This window comes from Suncus etruscus, chromosome 17 (genome assembly GCF_024139225.1).
Source record: "Suncus etruscus isolate mSunEtr1 chromosome 17, mSunEtr1.pri.cur, whole genome shotgun sequence".
Lineage (NCBI taxonomy): Eukaryota > Metazoa > Chordata > Mammalia > Eulipotyphla > Soricidae > Suncus > Suncus etruscus.
The window spans coordinates 49,304,592-49,325,182 of record NC_064864.1 but is presented as its reverse complement, the minus strand read 5'-3'; the positions used below and the strand labels follow the sequence as shown (position 1 = coordinate 49,325,182).

The 20,591-nt window shown below is 36.9% G+C and overlaps 1 protein-coding gene across 1 annotated transcript in view; it reads right to left on the bottom strand.

Moving 5' to 3' along the window:
* Window positions 1-5,342: 5,342 nt before the first annotated feature.
* SORCS3 (sortilin related VPS10 domain containing receptor 3) overlaps window positions 5,343-20,591 on the bottom strand; it is a 721,132-nt gene continuing 705,883 nt past the window's right edge. Inside the window, exons 23-27 of the mRNA XM_049790799.1 lie at window positions 17,152-17,283; window positions 15,171-15,270; window positions 14,084-14,189; window positions 6,945-7,105; window positions 5,343-6,165 (exon numbers count right to left, since the gene is read on the bottom strand). Of these exons, the coding sequence (XP_049646756.1) occupies window positions 6,101-6,165; window positions 6,945-7,105; window positions 14,084-14,189; window positions 15,171-15,270; window positions 17,152-17,283 (564 nt within the window). The 3' untranslated portion in view covers window positions 5,343-6,100. The remainder of the gene's footprint in view (window positions 6,166-6,944; window positions 7,106-14,083; window positions 14,190-15,170; window positions 15,271-17,151; window positions 17,284-20,591) is intronic.

Below are 20,591 nucleotides of genomic sequence, written 5' to 3'. Positions count from 1 at the left end.
TTTGTTTTTGGGTCACACCGGTGGTGCTCAGGGGTTACTCCTGGCTCTGTGCTCAGAAGTTGCTCATGAAAGTCTTGGGGGACTATATGGGATGCTGGAATCAAACCACCGTTCATCTGGGATTGGCCGCATGCAAAGCAAACGTGCTACCGCTATGCTATAGCTCTGGCTCCTAAATGAGTCTTGATCTCTGATATATCCCAAGTCCAAACAGAACATAGCAGACCACATATTTTGAAGCAATATTTTAATAGGATCTATTGAAAAAATGAAGGGAATATTGTTTCACTATCAATTATAGAAAACCAACTAATTGTTTTTCTTTAACTTGATGATGCTTGCTGGATCTATATCATTCATGCCAAGAGGTTTTTGGAAGAACAGATTCTTGCTGTAGACTCTACAGTGTAGAGAGTACCTAGCTAAAAAACCATGTGTCTGGAGATCTGCCATGTTCCTGTTAGCACCCATGGACGTGGTGGCTTTCTCTTTAAAAGGGCTGCAATTCAAGACATGGTGGAAAGTCCACCTGTTGTTAGAAAGTCTGCCAAGATCTGAGCTCCACTGGGCTCAGAGCTCTCTCTCCCTCTAACTGCACTCCCTGTTGCCTGAATGAAGCTCCAACTTGATCAGTAGGCAACCAACATGCCACTAATTAGGAGGCACAAGGCATAGCAGAGGATGATTAGCTCATGATGAGCACACACTGCCTAGAGTTGTCTTGTTACCATTATAAATAGATTAGAAATCTGGGGAGCATCTGTATTTTCCCTCACAGAGGAGAATCTGAAATTGACACATCGAAAGGAGAATGTGTCAAGTACAGCTTTGTAATTGACAAAGATTAACTCTAGTTTCCAAGACTCTTCTTTCCCCTCTTCTCCCCCTGGCATCTCGCTCTCCAAATGTCCCAGCTGCCAATGGAAAAAGCCCAGAAAATCTCTAATTGAACCATAAGATTTTGGAAGGTCAGTGCAAGAAAACCATTCTAGCGCTCCAAGGACCAGGTGTGTTTTTTTGGGGAGACAATTACGTGCATCCCAGGTGGTTCTACCTAGAAACCAAGAAAGACAGATTAGTGACAAGAAAAACAATTCTGTTCTGCCTCTGTTGTTACTGCTGTTGCTCCTTTCTCTTTCCAATTAGCCAATTCCTGGAGTAATTATAGCAAAAACTTTTTTTCAAGAAGATCAAGCAACCAGACACTTCACCATGCAAAAAAGATTTCTGGGAGACGGTCCTGGAGGAACGGCAGGGTCTTTAGTTGGGAGAGGCATTGTAGTCCAACAACTTTCAGCACTGGACACAGGCTAGGCAGATAGGACCAGCTGAAGAAGCCTGTTCTTAGGGAACTGGAATGTGCACATTCCTAGATCAAATTACTAAAGACCTACTTTATCCAGTTATTTCTAGTAACCTCAAACCACATTATTCCCCAGGGACTAATCCTCAGTGACAGATGGCACGTGTGCCTGTCCTGATCTATTTTCTTCTCTACTGACATTCTGGAAAAGAATCTGTACCTTATGTTTAATGTTTTGAAAGAGTTCTCCTTGACCTATCACTGGAGGGGAAGACAAGAAACATTGTTCTTGGCATTTCCATACATTAAAGATATATTTTATAGATAACTTAACTCCACCTGATTATTTTTCACTGTACAGAACTGAAAGTATTTAAATCAAAGTCTATCAGAGAGAATTTCAGGGAACACAACACCTAGAAGAGCATATGGACTCACAAAATTTTGGCCTAAAAAGGTGAGAAAACAAGAAGCAAGTTAGTTTATATTCTAAAGCCCAGAAATATACAAGACCAAATTGGTTTTGCCACAGTGGTGTGGCAATCTCTAGGATGCTACCAGGGTTATCAAGAGTACACTCATTTCATAGAGCCTAAGAGCCTTCATTTTTAAATTCTGTGACACATTGCTGGCAGCCTGGATTTTAATAGTTCATACCTTGGCCCGTCCATAAGATTCAAAGAAAATTATATTAGTTATGTGTATATTGTGTATATTGTGCATCTTTTGTGTGTGTATATATATATATATATATATATATACACACACACACACACACACACATACAAAAGATGCAATGACTTTTGAATCAAGTATGGTATGTTCTAACTTTCTAGGGCAACCTAGGAAGAAGATGTGACTTATATTCCTGGGAGTACAGCTCTATGTGAGATGCTAGTAAAGAAAAGTTAATTTTCACAATTTCAAGAACAGAATGGACAGAAGACAAGGATTCAGGACAACTGGATAAGAACTCCTCAGCTTCTATTCATTATTCAGCAAATAAGTCAGTTTATTTCCTTAGTTTTACACATTTTTTAACAACTCTAAAATGTAGATGGTACAACTTTCCACTGGGACCTAAAATTTGGGCCCTGATTCTATCACTTTACTCTTCTGGTTCTCAAATAAAAAGTAACCGATCCCAATTTAAGGAGACTTTGGTCTTTGCTAAATTGCACTTGCCTCCATTTTTCTGTATACAATGTCCAATCGATTTGTCTCTAAATGAATCTATATCTCATCATGATCGATGGTCTGAAAACACAGAGGAAAAGAGCATTTTAAAGGGCACTTTGCTACTATAAAGTTAGTGGTAATTAAAATAAGTTTAAGGGGCCTCAAGATTTATTAGTACTTCAGCGAGTAATGATAGAGCTGCATCTGGTTTCTTTTGGCAGTGCTATTGGAGCAGACAAGAGAATTTGGCAGGATCTGGAATATGTGTGGCGATGAGGCATTCCTTATGCTTCTGCTTGCTCCCTGGCCTTCATTCCTCAGCAAGGCCATCACTTTGAAAGGCTCATAGAAATACATGTGAAGTGGTGAGCAGCTCTATTTCAGTGCAGTGGTAGAAGCATGGCATCAGGCCCTGGGCTGCTTAACAAATGGGTCAACAGGGCATGGCATGTGAAAGTTGGGAATGCTGAATAAGACACATTTGGAAAGTTAAGATTTTAAAATGGTCTGGATATTGTAAATATCCAGAAGCCTTACTGGTACAAATGACAGACTCTCCAATAAAGTGCAGTTCTACTGATTTACTTGATTAAGAAGTTGTGTGATAAAAAGCATTTCATTAATGGAAAGAAGATACAGATTTTATGTTCAGCTTCAATCCTATTTACTGTACAATCTTAGGTAAATCATATTCTTTTTTACCCCCATTTTTTGGGCCACACCAAGCAGTGCTCAGGGCCTACTCCTGGTTCTGTGCTCAGAGATCACTCTTGGTGGACTCAAGGAACCATATGGAGTGCCAAAGATTGAATAAGGTCACTACTTGCAAGGCAAGTTTTTTACCTGTTGTACTATTGTTCTTGTCTAGAAAGTCATTCCTAAGTCTCAGTTTCTCCTTTTACAGAACAGTTCTACTGCCAATACTGGTCATCTCTATTCATTTTGGAAATGGCAAAATGCTGTTCATAGTTTAAAACAAAACAATAACAACAACAAACCTAGCTGTCTAGAAAGCCATAAAATGTTTTCCTTTTAGAAGGAAACTTTGGTCCAGAATATCCTGCTGAAAGTCATTCTCCTAATTTCTGCTGTAGTATTCTTTCTCAGGCACAATCCATCATCACCTTGACTTACAGTGTGTTTTTGTTCCAAATAACTCAATTGGAGGACTCTCTCAGAGTTGCAGCTGTTGCCCTGAAGGAAATGAGCAAATTTGGAAGCTATTCTCACTTCTGTAATTTAAGGTGACTGGTAACAAGAGCTAAGGATTTTTACCTAGTCATTCTCTCTGAGCTATTTTAATGTAAGAAAGAGTAGTTATTCAAACCTCAGGGTATAGGATAATCCTTGTGGAATCAAGGTAGAGTGTTAATATCTGTGCTTCCCTATAATGGAAATTTGCTCATCTGGATTAGGGTTGTCTTTGAAAAAAGAATTCTGATGGCTGTGTTTCTTCAGGACTTGAGATCCAGAATGTTCTATTAGCCTAATCTAATAATACACCAGTAGAATTCCACTGTCCACGACTAGAATTCTATCTTATAATAACTTCAGTTCTAAGAATGATGACTGTTCAGATAGCAGATCTAAACCAACTGTGGTTGGTATATAAACTAGCCAAACCACAGATAACCTGAAGAAGCTTGAGAAAAATATAAACATTTGGATTTTCTTTGCCATATAATATAATAACTCAGTAGTTAATTGATAAAAATAATTTCCCAAAAAGAAAATATTAGCCAGTTGTATAGCTTTGATGTACAAAAATACATTTATTTTCAACAATTTCAAAACCACTGTCTTTTTTACAGTAGAAATATTCAAATGGAACAATAAAACCAAGAACAGTATATGTACATATACTGTATATATAGATATGACTCATGCATTTGTATTCCAGTGTTTAGTACAAGTATTGCAATTGTCTGCCCCATTTAACCCTTGAAACAATAAAGCAGAATCTTCAGAAACACTCTTTAAATTCCGACCTGTGCTGTCTCCAGTCATATTTCTCTTGATCATATTCTCTATTTCACAGGGAAGAATGTGAGCAACAGCCCACAGATTACAAGTACAGAATTCATCCTTTCATCCATATATACAGCATATCATTTTTAAAACAAATGTGCTCAGTTTGAGCCTGAAAATAAAAACAATTCTTACAGCATGGCTTCAAGTGACCCTACTAAAAAGAATTGATATGTGCCAATGTATGAAGGGGTTGGATGCTGAGAAGGAAATAGAGGCTTTGGCAGCCACTCACCCCAGAGGCAAGAACTATCTTAAGGGAACTGAAGGCAGACATTTGACTTTAAGGAAGTTGTGTACATCTGACAAGCAAATAGTACAGCTTTGCTAAAATCATCTTTGACTAATATCTTTAAGGGCTAAACCCCTATTTGGCCTGCAGGGTTTGCATGGATACATGATTCCACAAATGCATCTTCCCTCCCAACCTCTCTAACTCTTCCCATGCCAAGAGGCACCCATTAGACTTAACATACCATCCAGTAGATTTTTTAGTTTGAGCTCAAAACAGCATGGAAATTACCAGAAACATTAAACAGTACTACATATTTCTGTACTACCTGACCAGAAATCAGAAAGGTTACCATATTTAGATCCATTATATGACTTCTTGAGAGAAAATCCTATTTCTCAGGCTGATAAATATCCATCCTCAACTTTCTTTTTGTGGAGGAAAGTCTAGTTTTCCCACCTGTGTCTCAGACTAAAGTCCCTAATGAGCTTCATTTAGAACTTTTTCCATGCAACTGGTGGAACAAAGACCCCGCTGTTCTATGAGGTCACTATAGTCTTCCTTAACCAATTGTCCCAAAGAAGCCCTCCCCCCCACCCCCATTATATACATAAGTAGAAACCAGATATGAAGTGGACACAGAAATGCAAGAGTTAAGGGTGACAGACAACTGGAGAGCATCCAGAACCCAACATTTCAAGCAGGCCTGGGGGATTGGTCAGCTCTGAGGATGAGTGCATAAGCCCCACACACACATCTTTCTTTTTTCTGTTTTCTTTTTTACTAAACATTAAATTATTTCTTAGGAAATAAAAAGCTATTTACATGGTAAGTATATACAATAAGCCATCTGCAGCCTCACTATGGACATGCACAAGGCAGAGCCTCTCATTAAGATGTGCAAGCTTTCTGTAGACTATGGTCACTCCCCATCAACCTGTCTTCTGCAGATCTAACTGGGAAATGGTTTGGATGGAAGGAGCATATGCTGAGGAGAACTGTTGGTGCTATAGGGTATATGGAGAGTTAATGGAAAACCAACCTGACTGAAAAAGAAAAAAAACAAACCACTCATAAAAAGAATCTCCTGCTCTATCTGTGGCAGAATAAAGCAAGAAGGCCATGGAAAGATTCATTCTTTGTTTTTAGCAGAAATATCACCATTTATGGGTTTTCCCTCATTTTAATCATCTAAGAATGCGCTTGTCTCCCAAAGCCAAGCCTCTAACTGCTTTGTATGAAGGGGCCCTTCCTAAACAAAAGGTAAAAAAAGACATTTTCATTTTTCAATAATTATAGTAATCATCGTCATTAAAATTAAAAATTCAGAAAGATGGTAAACCACATGACTGTTGGTCTTAAACACTAGTGCAGTTGGGAATCTCCTTTGTGCTTTCACTGTTTGCAATGGTGGCAATGCCTCCTGCAAGAATAAGAGAGAGAAAAGAACATAAGTTCTATAAAGTGAGGTTCTTTCTCTATTTACTGCTAAAAAAAGTTAGTTTAATAAGAATGTATTTGTTCTTTTCTATCATACCACTGAATCACTCATGTTTCATGTTTGCTATCCCCCAACTTATCTTGTCTCACCACACACACACAAATATACACATATCATCACCACTACCATTGCTATCAAACTCAATGAAAGGTAAGACAACTGCATTGCAATATTCTATTGTACTTATCATAATAAAAGAGCCATATGTATTTAACACTTGATACATGTTAGATATTATGTTAATGACATAGTTCATCATGACTACTATCTTAGAAAGGCTATATTCTTCCCACCTCACAAATGAGAGAGAGAGAAAGAACATAGTTATGAGACCACAGAGAGGCCCCATAGTAACTAGAAAGAGCAAGAATATGAATACAAAGCTAGCAGATGTCTATTTTCTGCCCTATTTTAAAGGGAGAAATAATGCCCTTTCTTTATTTATTCTTAAATAAAGAAGAAATTCAATGTAATACAGAGTTGCCTTCATTCCCCTCCACTCTAACTATAGCATTTTTAATCTCAATCTACATTTAAGGTAAACATTTCATGTGGTCAGGTGGAGTCTATACAAAGTTATGCCACTTTGGTCAGTTGTTCCCCCCCCCTCCAGTAATTTGCCATTTGTGAAAGGCCCAGTTTGACTAATCTTGTGTTCATGGACAGAGAACACAGATATTCAGAGATATTTGCACACGTACCAATCACCCGGGTATCCAGCTCTTTGTCCAGCAGTTCCTCAGGTTCAGTGAAATCACTGAGTGTGATTTTAGGGGCATTTTCACTTTGGCTTACTGATCCAATCATCTCTTGCTCTTTGTCATGTTGAACTTGAGCATAGATGTTAATCCAGGGAATTTTCCTACGTAGGGTAGAAGCGAAATCAGATTAAGATCATAATCTATGCCAAATTTTTGGGTAGATAGAAATCCAGGTCAATAAGGAGAAAGAAGCAATTTATCGGACACACCAATGTTGGAGAAACAGGATGGTCACAAGAAAGGGGTACTATGATATTAAGGAACACAAAGCCAAACTCTAGGAGAGATGCAATATATGGAGCTTCTGAGGAATCTACCTTTTCTAAAGTAAACAAACAGAAGATATAAATAGATACTATAGTTAATAAGATGCACACAAAGTGTCATTTGCACCATTACACTTACCTGTAACAAAAAATTTTAAGGATCTAGACTCTGAGATTCATACATTTATAGCCTAGTTAAAGTACATCTTCTAAACTTGCTTTTGTTTAAATTTGCATTAACTTCTATGAATAGTCAAGAAATGGAAGGTAGAATTATTTCCAATTTTTAGAAAATCAACCATGTATTGTATGGTTGGTCAAGTAAGAGCTTTGATAATTTCCTCATCTGTTCAATAAAAATACCAATATCTTTCATGATTATGGAGTTATGTAACACAAGAAATATAAATTTAGGTTACTTCTCTCAGACATATATATAATTATATATATATAATTATATATATATAGTTTGAAAATACAAGGCAGACAAACAAGGCTGGAGAAGGTGGGTTTAAAGTGTTTAAAGTTTAAAGTGGAGTTCTGCAGTGCTCCTCTGATCCAACTTCATTATCTGCTGAGTCCCTTTGTTTTAATTTATGCAGCCTCCTGTAGATCCCTCTAAGTCAGAGTTTCTCAATTGTTAATGTATTAATATATCACCAGGAACCTTCTTAGTCAGTAGATTCTGATTATATAGATCTTAACATGATGGGTTGAAATCTCTCAAGCATTCACATGTTGTGGATACCCCTGGCCAGAGATCAAACTTGTGTTGCAGATGTTATAATATAAAACTTTCTTTTCTTTGGGGACATCAAACCAACTGTTCTCTTTGTCTGAAAAACATCTGTCTCCACTCTTCACGTGTCCTTTTTGTCCTTCAAATCCTGGCTTACAAGTAATTTTCAAGAATAGTTTTTGACCACCCAAGCTCTCCTTTTATAAATATTTAATTATAGGACTGTATCTAAAAGAAAAATAAATTCCATGGTAATATAGGTGATACAAGAAGAAGTGTAAATTTCTTGAGAGAGTGAGAGAGAGAGTATGTGAGAAGGGCACTTCCCCTCATTCAATCCCTGCATCTCACATAGTCCCTGAGCTTCACCAAGAGTGACCCCCGAGTTCAGAACCAGAAGTAATCTCTGAACACTACCAGTTCTGGCCCCCAAACAAAGCTGAAAAATATAAACAATATTCATTTCTTTTGCTTTATTGGACTAAAATTATCATTTGAACAAAGTCTGGTTTTCTCTTTAATTCTACACACTGAATTTAATATAGTGCTAGATATATGGTTTACAATCAGTAAGCATATACTAAATATATAAAAAGAAATAAACTCGAAATTATTATTTCCCTACACTACATTATAAGACTGAAGATGACATCTTTATTTCACATTTCAGATACAGAAGCTACCTTTGTTCTTATTGTTATCATTCTTTGTTTCTGTGTCTTACCTAGAAGTGTTTTAATGTTTAAGGTTTCTGGCACAGGGCTCAGGGATCACTCATGCAATTACTTTGGGAACCATATAGAGTACAGGGGATAAACCTAAGTCAGCTGTAAGCAAAGTAAGTGTCTCACCTACTCTATTACTCTCCTAGAAGATAATTATTTTATCTTATTCGGGATGGAGAAATTGAACTAAAGTCCTGACCTTTCAAGAAACATATTAAACATAGGTAATATTTAATAATACATAGATGAGACTGTTGACACCTATCAGAGCATCCTATACTTTTCAAAAGGAGAATAATTGTGCTGGGCTGGTGCCAAATAGTGATTTTTAAATCTATAGACCTTTGCCTGTCCCAAATCCCAAGTATTTAATAAGATTTCCTGTACTAAATTCAGAAATCCGAAAATAGGTTTGAAAGTGCAAACTTTGATTTGCATCTCCCTGATACCCCAGAAAATGGCACACATCACAAAGAATGAGAATAAACAGTGTTGGCGGGGATGTGGAGAGAAAGGAACTCTTATCCACTGCTGGTGGGAATGCTGTCTAGATCAACCTTTATGGAAAGCAATATGGAGATTCCTCCAAAAACTGGAAATCGAGCTCCCATACGATCCAGCTATACCACTCCTAGGAATATACCCTAGGAACACAAAAATACAATACAAAAACCCCTTCCTTACACCTATATTCATTGCAGCACTATTTACCATAGCAAGACTCTAGAAACAACCAAGATGCCCTTCAACAGACGAATGGCTAAAGAAACTGTGGTACATATACACAGTGGAATATTATGCAGCTGTCAGGAGAGATGAAGTCATGAAATTTTCCTATACATGAATGTACACGGAATCTATTATGCTGAGTGAAATAAGTCAGAGAGAGAGAGAAAAACGCAGAATGGTCTCACTCATCTATGGGTTTTAAGAAAAATGAAAGACACCCTTGTAATAATAATTTTCAGACACAAAAGAGAAAAGAGCTGGAAGTTCCAGCTCACCTCAGGAAGCTCACCACAAAGAGTGATGAGTTTAGTTAGGGAAATAACTACATTTTGAACTGTCCTAATAACGAGAATGTATGAGGAAAATAGAGAGCCTGCCTAGATAGAGTACAGGCGGGGGTCGGGTGGGGAGAAGGGAGACTTGGGACATTGGTGATGGGAATGTTGCACTGGTGATGGGTGGTGTTCTTTACATGACTGAAACCCAAACACAATCATGTATGTAATTAAGGTGTTTAAATAAATTTAAAAAAAGTGCAAACTTTCTGTTTTTGTGTCTTTAACAAGAAGATATCATATATGTCTATATATTAAGAAAGGTGTCCCAATGCCTGTATTGACATAAACCAGTTAAATATAATGTACAATAACCTAAAAAGCATTAGTTCTATGTGTATCTAAGACAAAGGCTCTTTGAATGTGCAGAATTAAAATTTCATGATGAACCTTCCTTCTTATCTATATAAAAAGTTTAGAACTTTTCTAGTCTTAATATTAGATGTTACTCATGAACATCAGTATCTACTAAAGATTTCTTTTGTACTAGGGGACGTCAAACCATTCCTAGTCACACAGGTTCGTTGTAGCAAGAACATAAAATTTTCTCTTGCTTGCTTTCCTTACAATAAGTCCTTTTCAGAGCTTGGATAAATACACTTGTATGACTATTGTTCACCTTACTCCAATCTCTAAAAGAAAGGCTAAATTTTTAATATTAAAAATGGTTAGTAGAGGGGCCGGAGCAATAGCACAGCAATACAGTTTGCCTTGCATGCAGCTGACCCAGGACACACCTGGGTTTGATCCCTGGTATCCCATATGGTCCTCCAATCCAGGAGCAATTTCTGAGCGAATAGCCAGGAGTAACCTCTGAGCATCATTAGGAGTGGCCCAAAAACAAACAAACAAAAGTTGGTAGAGAATACCACTTTAATACCACTGATACCAGAATATGTAATATATTAAATATTGATTTGATTTCTTCATATATCATGCAGAACTATTGAGAATGGAATTCAAGATTAAATTTTACTTTTCAAATAAAGTGAGAAATAAAGAAATATAGAAAAATGTCATAGTGATACATTCATGTATACTTTAATAAGAAAATAATAGGGACAATTATTGTCACAGTTCCTCTGAGGAAATTTAAAGATAATTAAGTAGAATTCACAATATGATGAACCTAAACTAGCTAAAGAGTAGTCTGGAAGAAATATAAAATCTCAAATTTAGGATAACAAGAATAGGGGATACAGTATTATTTTTAATTATTTTATTTTATTCTACTTTTAGTCACTTCTGGTGGTACACATGTCTTATTTCTGGTTCTATGTTTAAGAAACTGTACGCTGTGCTAGCACGGTAGAACTGAGGTTGACTTGTGCTAGTCATGCATTTTAACCCCTGTACTATCTCTCTCATACAACAGTATTATTTTGAAAATTTCATAATATTTCAGATTACTTTTCAAGGTGGCTTTTTATACTATTACCAGAGAGATGAGAAAAGTATAGTGATTATTAAGAACAAGATCAAATGTGAGATTTGGGGTCCTCTTTACTTAAGAAAAATTGGGACTCATGGCAACTCTTCTCTTTGCCATGTTAGCTGATCATGTGGGTCACTGAGTCTGTTCTCAACTTCTGGCACACAACGAGCACTTGATGAATATTATTTATTGGCTAAGTGATTTTATTTTTATTCCTAAATTAATTTTATTTTGTCTATTTAATTGATAAATATTAATAATGGCTTGTCACACTCATAATGCCAATATTGCAGCCATCTCCATCTCCACTATGCCCAAATTCCTCCCCTAATTCCCTTAGCAGCCTTCCTTCTCATTCCCTTCTACTGAAACTCAATTGTGTTAATCAGGTTTCCAATCATGTTACCTTTTGACCTTTCTTGCTTCCTCACGGAATATCTTTAAGTCCCACTAATAAACAAGATCTGAATAAATAAGTAATTTTAAAAGTTAATACTGGATTACAAGAAGTTTGGAGGTTGAACTCCAACATGGCTAGTAGTCTAGAAATAAACAGAATTAACCTTGATTGTGTTAGTCACATTTGCTAGTTAATGGAGCTACTTTCATTTAAATATAATTTAATGTAACCAAAAAATCAGCTTTATATTGTAAAATGAACTACTATTTCGAACAGTACAGAGTAAGGAGCATTTTCATCTAGACAGTAATAGACAAAGCAAAGGCAACATAGAAGCAGAGAAGAATTGTACATAACAGCAAGATAATCTGTTTATGTAGCCCTTTTGGGGCCTTGTACCCACAAATAATGGGGACAGTAATCAGAAAGTAATTAATATGCTTTCATTCATCTATAAACCTCAGAAACCATTAAGGTTCCCCCACAATGAGATACTTGAATGAATGAAACTGTGCTTTGCATGCAAGTAAAACACATCTATAGATAAGTATTGCTTTAACTAAAACATTTCTTTATCAAATCCTGACTTTTTAATTTAGATTTCCCTCCTCCTCAAAGACAATGCCAGCAGGGAAGCAGATGTGTCTAAATCCAAGCAGAGAGACACTCACATACTGGTCAATAAATCAAATAGGAAGATAAATTCTACTGTTTTTCAGGGGCAAATTTTGGAGGATTCTTGATCTGCTATATGCTGATATGTGTAGTGAGTAAGTCTTAATTTTTTCACCTTGAGACAAGTAGAGAGTTAGAGAGTTTTAAAGTTTGGCTAGAGTGTAGCACCATTATCACTGATCTCTTCCAACATGCAAAAAAAAAAAAGCTACATTTAGGCATCTATAAAGATCTCCCAAGACCAAGTTTTGCTTTCAGAGTGATATTCCCATCTATAAGTAATTGCTGATGACTCCATTTTGTTCAGGCTTCTTACAAATGCACATCTTTATTTCACAAAGGTTTTTTTGAGTCTATTATATGCCTGTCTAGAACACATAAAGAACCTTTGACAGATATGTTTGTTATTTATAATAGCTTTGCTTTCTTGATTATGTAGTTGTACCAGGTTTAGAAGTTCTGACATCTAAACCAAAGAGAAAATCTCCATGGCATAGAGAAGGCATTGCCCAAAGTCATACAGGCTGAAAGTAAAAACAATCTGCAAGAATATAAAATTCCTACCCTTAATAAATACATTGCTTGAAAGAAGCATTATATTATTTGGATAATGATACAGAAATAAATTTTGTGTTTTATTTATTATTACATTTCTGTTACTTCATTCCTCTGGCTTCAAAATAATTTAGAATTTGGCATTGCTGATACATTTTCCATTATCAAAAGAAAAAAGGGTCAAATGGGTGAATATGTTTTCTTTTCAGACAGACTAAAACACAGATACTATATAGTTATAATGTCATGTAAGGTATTTTATTAATAGCACTACAATATCATGTTGTGCATGCAGTGTTTGTGTGTATGTATGTATGTGTATATGAATGAGCAGACTAGGCTTGAAAATAGGCTTATTCTATATAAGCACCCAGACTAGATATTCATCTTAAAAATAGCTACTGAATATTTGATATCTTACTTGAGAAATTCAGATGATATTTGAAACACCTTACATATCTCTTGAAGGGATTAAATTGGCTTTACAGGTTTCTCTTTACTTTTCTAATCATATATCTAAAAGTTGGATGGAGTTTAGTTACATATTTTAATTTTTATTGTGATTTAAGTAACATGGTTATAAAAGTATTAACATGAATGACTTTTATGTACAATCTTAATGTTTCTTATTTATTTATTCATTTATTTATTTTGTATTTTGGGGGGCCACATCTGGTGGTTACTCCTGGCTCTGCACTCAGAAATCGCTGCTGGCTCCAGGGACCAAATTGGATGCTGGGGATCAAACCAGAGTCTGCCCTGGGTCAGCCACATGCAAGGTAAATGCCCTATTACTTTGCTACCATTCTGTTCCACCTCAATGTTTCTTTTTTTCTTTCTTTCTTTTTTTTTTTTTTTTTTGGATTTTGGGCCACACCTGGCATTGCTCAGGGGTTACTCCTGGCTGTCTGATCAGAAATAGCTCCTGGCAGGCATGGGGGACCATATGGGACACCGGGATTTGAACCAACCACCATTTGGTCCTGGATCGGTTGCTTGCAAGGCAAACGCCCGCTGTGCTATCTCACCGGGCCCACCTCAATGTTTCTTAAGCTCATTTTACCCCTTATAGTCAACAAGTTTTGATTTACTTCTATGATAAATGAGCTCCAAAAATTTAATTACACGTAGTTGGAGCATTGTTTAAGAATATTGGTTACTGAATTTTTTTTTTATCAACCTTCATAAAACTTACTCTGAGATGAAAACTTAACACCTACCTTTTAAACTTGTAGATCAGAAACACAGCCAAGCCAACAAATACCACTGATAGTAGCATAAGCATGGCTGAGCTGCTGTGTCCAGCACTGGAGTCCACTAAAGGAGCTAGTCAGGGGGAAAGAAGAGAAATGCTCAAGTAGATGCTGAAGTACACAGTTCAGAAAAGAGGGAAGCATCTTCAGATGTCCTGAGTGCTAGCTGACCACTAAAAACTAAACTAAGATGATGAGATCTTAACCATATTTTCAACCACAGCCTAAACTCCTTAAATCCACCCACCTGGGGAAATCTGTAGCTTTTGGTATACTCAGCAATGCATGTCCAACTATTGGAAATAGAATACCTTGAATATTCTTTCTCAAGGGCTGAGTTCCTGTCAATATAACTGCAGGAGGTCCACTGAGGAACTCTGATATTAATTAATGGTTACTGATAAAATATTCTAACCTCTGCCTCTAATTTAATGTGCTAAAAATCTGCTGGATAGACATATATATATTCACAGCCATATATAGACTGAATATACATGAATATGCTGGATAGACATGGACATCTGCTGGATGTCCATAATTAGAAAGCCTTATATTAATAAGAAGAATTAACAAAAGCCTCTCCAGGTTTCTCCAGCAGGATATGCATTTTTCATTGATTCTGTATTTGTTTTCACCAACTAAAGTTGTTTCTTGTTTCTTAGTGGCTACGTGCACTTTAAAAAATCTCAGAAGTTACCTGATTTGGACTCACAACCTAGACCCATGGGGTCTCAGAGAATTATAGAAGCTGTGAAAGCCTGGGATTAGCTAATAGAACCCCAAAAGCTGCAACTAAAAATATCAATCTAGTCAAGGAACAAAGAAACTATAGGTTTTCCTTAATATCACTGAGGTAATTCAGATGCAAAACCACTTCTGAGAAAGTCTTCCTGTCACCTCACAGGAAGTCTTGAGAAAGATGTGATTTATCTTTCTGAACTATTAGTACTGAAAGAGTTCTGCCACATGGCCATATTCAAGCATTCAAGGGGTTTTGTTTGCTAATTATCTATTTTCTTTATTCATTTCCTCCCAGCTCTTCATATGTACTCACCTAAAGTCAGCTGTGTGACATACACGATGACCTGAACCCCTGGCTTCAGTTCAAACTGGACCAAGTTCTGATTCAAGGCATTAAACAGCAGTTCCACAATCTAGAAAAAAATTAACCAAAAAGATCAGATGCTCCAAGAGAGAACATGACATGTAAGGATGTTCCTCAGGGAACAGGAATAGCAAAACTCAAGTTCTTTAGGCAAGAAATGACCAGGCTCAATCAGTGCATAGGATACTGGAAGATTTTTGTCACATTAGTTCTCCCAATCTGAGAAAACCTGGGAAACCATGGAAGTTGTAGGTAATAATAGAAAGGATAAAAGTCATGTATAATTACTCATGTATACATAAAGTCATGTAGTGAATTAGTTGATAAACGGAGATGTTCAGCTCCAACTTCAGTTTCAGCAGCATTATAACATCCCATAGAAAGACCCATGGTAGGTTTCAATGTAAAATGTCAAGCCATCATTAGTTTGTTAATCTATCAAGTAAACCTTCTAGGTTATCAGGATTAAAGCATGACCATCCACCTTCAGTCTTGCCTGTCCACATACTCTAAGACAATGGAAGACAAATATCAAAACAGAAGCTGCCTCCTTTAAAAAAAATTAATGCTTTTATGTTTTATGTTCAGCCACATCTGGCAATGCTCAGGTTTATTTCTGGCACTGCTCTCAGGAAAAACTCCCAGTATTGCTCAGGAGACTGTGTGGGGTTTTGGGGATCAAAGCTGGGTTGTATGCTTATAAGGCAATTGCCCTCCCTGCTGTACAATCTCTCCAGCCCCGGAAGCTGCCTCCTTTTTTATGGGATAATTTTTCCTCTTTAGTTTTCTCCCAGCAAGACTTTAAACACATAACATCGATTTAATCACTCTGTAATTCCCACATGAAAGCTATGGCAGACTTGGGCTGTTGTCCCTAACTCTTATCTTGCAGTACTCATCTTAATATCACAGCTGCTATTCATCACTGTAATTACCTATTTATCTAAATGGATGGATATTGTAGCTTCCAAATATAGTTCACACATGCCACTTGCTATTTCAGAATAAAGAGGTCTTATAAAAGTGATGGATGCATCGGGAGGCTGAATTTATTCCATGCTGACTTCAATAGTCAACTTTGCTTTGTCTGGAGGCTGCAGTGCACCCAGTCCAGCTGAAGGAGAGCAATGGGTGGACATGAGGATGAGGAGACAGCTAGAAGAGTGGCACACCTAGAAGAAGGGACACAGCTATTCTACAATAATCACCTTTTAGCAGGAAGCTAATATGTTTGAATCATGCTAGTGTTCAGCAATCCCCTTCTCACGTATTTCTACTTTTCTCAACAGCATTATAAGAAGAGAAAGGAAAGACTGCTTGCAGAACATCCCCAGGAGGATGTGTGACAGGGATTGCCAGGAGCTCTGTCATCTCCACTTCTGGGAGAGTGCACACATCACAGGAGCTACAGGCCCATTGGAGAGTGATAGTAAATCCCAGTTCCTTTCTGTAATGCAGCTTTCAAAACAAGTCAAAGCAAAAGGAGGCAATCCATCTCTCTCCAAAGAAACCTACTGCCAAGCAGTTCATTTCTTTTCTTCAGAAGCAGAACTTTGACAGACCAGGAGCTTTAAAGATAAGAAGCACATTTTCCCAAACGCAGATAGAGAAACTTCCTTCCATCTGCCTCTCCTGTCTCTCACTTATTCCAAATAAGTCAAAGGATGGGAACTGCAGGATGGGTCAGGGATGCTAATATTTGAATGAACGATCACAAGTGGCTTTTCCCCTCCAGGTGGCTGAAAGCTTTGGTAATTGTACATATGTGCTCATCTTAGATAAATTTGATGGTTCGTCCAGGCCTGGGTGCTGGTCAATGAAAAGCTAATGGCCCATGGAAAAGAACTTTGCCTCACTTTCAGGCTGGCAACAAAGTGGACCTACAATTGAGCTGCAGACATGGGAGTCCCCTGAGTGCTCTGTTACTTACTTGTTCCAGGTCACCTTCATTGCCTTTCCGCCTCTCTGTCAGGTTCTTGGGAGGGAGGATAAAGAGTTCAGCTGAAGTGGGAAGTCCAGGAAACACAGCCACCAGAATCTGCTCTTCTGGGACACTAGTTACCTGCAGAGTTTCAGGCAAGGAAGTAAGATCTTTGAGGATCCAATTGTCCTACTTTTATAACAAAAAGAATAGTCTGCCCAGAGGGGAAGGATCAACGTGTCTAAGTACATTGGAGCAGCACCCAGAGGTGTTCAGTGAAACATACAGTGCAGGATGTTGAGCCTGGGGCTCCTGCATTCATATGCTCCAGCTGTTTGAGCATCTCATCAGTCCCCTCATATGTGCCATTTTTGATATCAGTAGGCATACAGGTTCCTTCTAGTTTTAACTGGAACTGCAAGGTTAAAAAATGCTTGGTTTTACTACTTCCTCTGCTCTTCTATACATTTATATTAAAGGTAAATTAATAACACATGTTATTTTCAAAATACTTTCTGCTAGAAACATTTGCAAAAGTTTCTCCCCTATATTCCATTTTTATGCACTAAAAGGACTAAAGCTTCTGGCTGAAATACAAACAGACTGGCTGCAAAAGAGAAATAATAAGATGACATAAACCAGGGAAAATGCAAATGGAAAAAAAAGCAAGGCAGCACTTGTTTACATTTATTAAACAGGCCTTTTTTTTAAGTTAAAATTGCTAATATTGGTGAGGTTTTAGTGAAAAGACTCCCTCATTTGTGGCTGCCAGCTGTATAATTGACAGATATTTCCAATTTGTTTTTAAAAAGATTTACATTAAGGTCAAAAAATATGCATAGTCTTGACTTAGAAACTGTAAGTTGGAGAGATTATCTTAAAGAAATTATCCTAAATATAGAAAAGGCATTTGTAGAAGAAATACATTTTTGAAACAGCAAATTATGGCAATAATTCAAAATTGAAATTATTAAGTAAATAATGGCATAATTGTTTGACAGGATGCTAAACTACCACTATGATGATAATTAGTACAATGAGCCAAAATAGAAATATACTTAGACCTACTGCATGTGAATCTATTTCCTTCTATTTCTTTGTTTACAGCTCTATAAAAATAAAAATGCATAGAAGTATGAAACAAAATTCTAAGCATTAAAATGCTGAGATTATGAGAGAATGTTTGCATTCTTTAATATTTTGTAAGAGTTACATTATTTTTGATAAAAACCTTACTTTTGGGAACATCTAGCTTCAAAGAATAAAACATTACTCTTCCTCTCTATAAAGAAGATGCATCCAAAAAATATTTTGTACAGAACAACCTCTGAGTGGCATTGGTGTTGGAAATGTTGCACTGGTGATAGGGAATGTTTTTTTATGACTGACTACAATCATTTTTGTAATTATGGTGCTTAAATAAAGATATTATTTAAAGAAAAAAAGCACAACTACCTCTTTTGCCACTGTAAAATGATATGTTGTATTTGACCTGGCTAAATAGTCACCTCTTCTATAAAGTCTCCCCCAATTTGATCTCTACCTACACTATTCTCTCTATCAGCTTCTCAACCAAGCTCTTCCAGCTTCATTTGGTCCCTAAATTAAAGCATCTGAGTAAAACTTGTTTTTTATATACATGGTTGTCCATATGTTCTCTGGGACTTTTGTGGCAACGTCACTGTTCTGAGAGATGCCCGACAGAGCAAAGACTAAGAAGTTTTCAGATAAATTGAATAGAAGCAGAGGTTTAGTGGTTTCCCATTTGCTCAGCTCTAATTCCTATTTGGAACTAGGTTTCCAGATTAGAATTAACTCCCAGAGATGTGATAAAGAAAAGTGATGGAGCTAATTTGCAGAGAAAAAACAAAAGCAAGGACACAAAAAGCCCATCCAGCAGGGACACAACATGGCTAGATACCTCCTGGTTCAGGCATGATCATGACTAGCTGGAATCAAAGAGCCTTTTATCAAAGGCTCAAATCAAATCAAAGAGTCAGGTTGCTTAATACAACCAAAGAAGGTGTTTAAAAAGAGGTTAGCTTCTTAGAACCAGATCTGGTGTGACTCTCTGACCCAGAGAACATTGGTTTCAGGCATGTCAGTCAAAACAATGTGGAGAGATCCAGATGAGTCTGTATTCATTGGAATTAGGCTGAAGAGAAGATCTAAACTGGAAGATCACATAATTTAGAATTGCTTTCTAGAAAACCCAAATATTGTATTTGTTTTTGGCACCCTAAAGAAAGTTGTGTGAGAGGAAGGCAGAGGATAATTTGATTTGATTAAGTGTTTAGAATCATGTCACCCCTTCCATAAAATATAAGGGTGGTACATTATCATGGGATTTCAGGCCCAGTCATCAACTGACATGACCAATTATTAATATTCAATATTTCTATGATAATTGCTTATTTTAATTTAAAAACTTGTAAATTTTAGTCAATGCAATTAGACAATACAACACAATTCTGAATGCTTTACAGCCAAAAGTATATGAGAACAGTCTTATTTTTATTTCTCTAAAGGAAAGGATTTTAAAGGGTTTTACTTGTGGACATCTCACCACAGAAATGCTTTATTATACTGCTTTCTTTTGTTTATTCTTCTTTTTAGTCAGTTCTTTTATATGACCTTCTTGCATCTTCTTCCTCTTCAGGTCTTTCCTGCCCCTCAATGCCCTTGGTCAATTTAAAGCCTGATATAGTCCCAGTCCTACATCTCTACCTTCTAGGGAGCCTCTTTTCTCCATATTTACATCCCTATTTCCAGCTTTCCTCAACTTCCCACTTGTTTTCCTGAGGCTCCAAACACAATGAAGATCAAACCAGTTTTCCTAAAACTAACATAGGTTCCTGGATCAAGAGTAAGGCTAACTAAATCTTGAAATGAGAAAATATTCCTATGATATGGATCCCAATTCTATCATTCAACTTCCAAAATGTCTTTAAATCTTCTCACTGCAGGATCTCTATCATGGTTGACTTAGACAAGTGGAGGTCTTTGAAGTAGTCAGCTTCCATTAAATGTCTTCTCCACCCCTTTCATTACCTAGCCAGCAGGGTCCCTTCTCTGTATTGTTATTAGAGTAGGTGTCTGAAATATTAATTTAATATTAACAATATTTTTCCCAAGTAAGAAAATGCTTGTGACATTATTTTTGTATGTTTTTAGACTATATTCGGTGGTGCTCAGGGCTTATTCATGGATCTGTCCTCAGGGATCACTCTGGACAGTCTAGGGTGATTATGTAGAGTGCCAGAGATTTAAACTAGATAGGCCCAGTGCATGGCAAGTGCTCTACCTACTGTACTTTAGTCGCATAGTCACATTTTCTAATGCCTGTGAGCTGTATGTCAACCACCTTTTTGCTCCACAGATACTTTGCAATTGCATTAACTATTCAAGCTCCTTATCAGTCACAGTTAAATGATAACCTGGAACTGGGC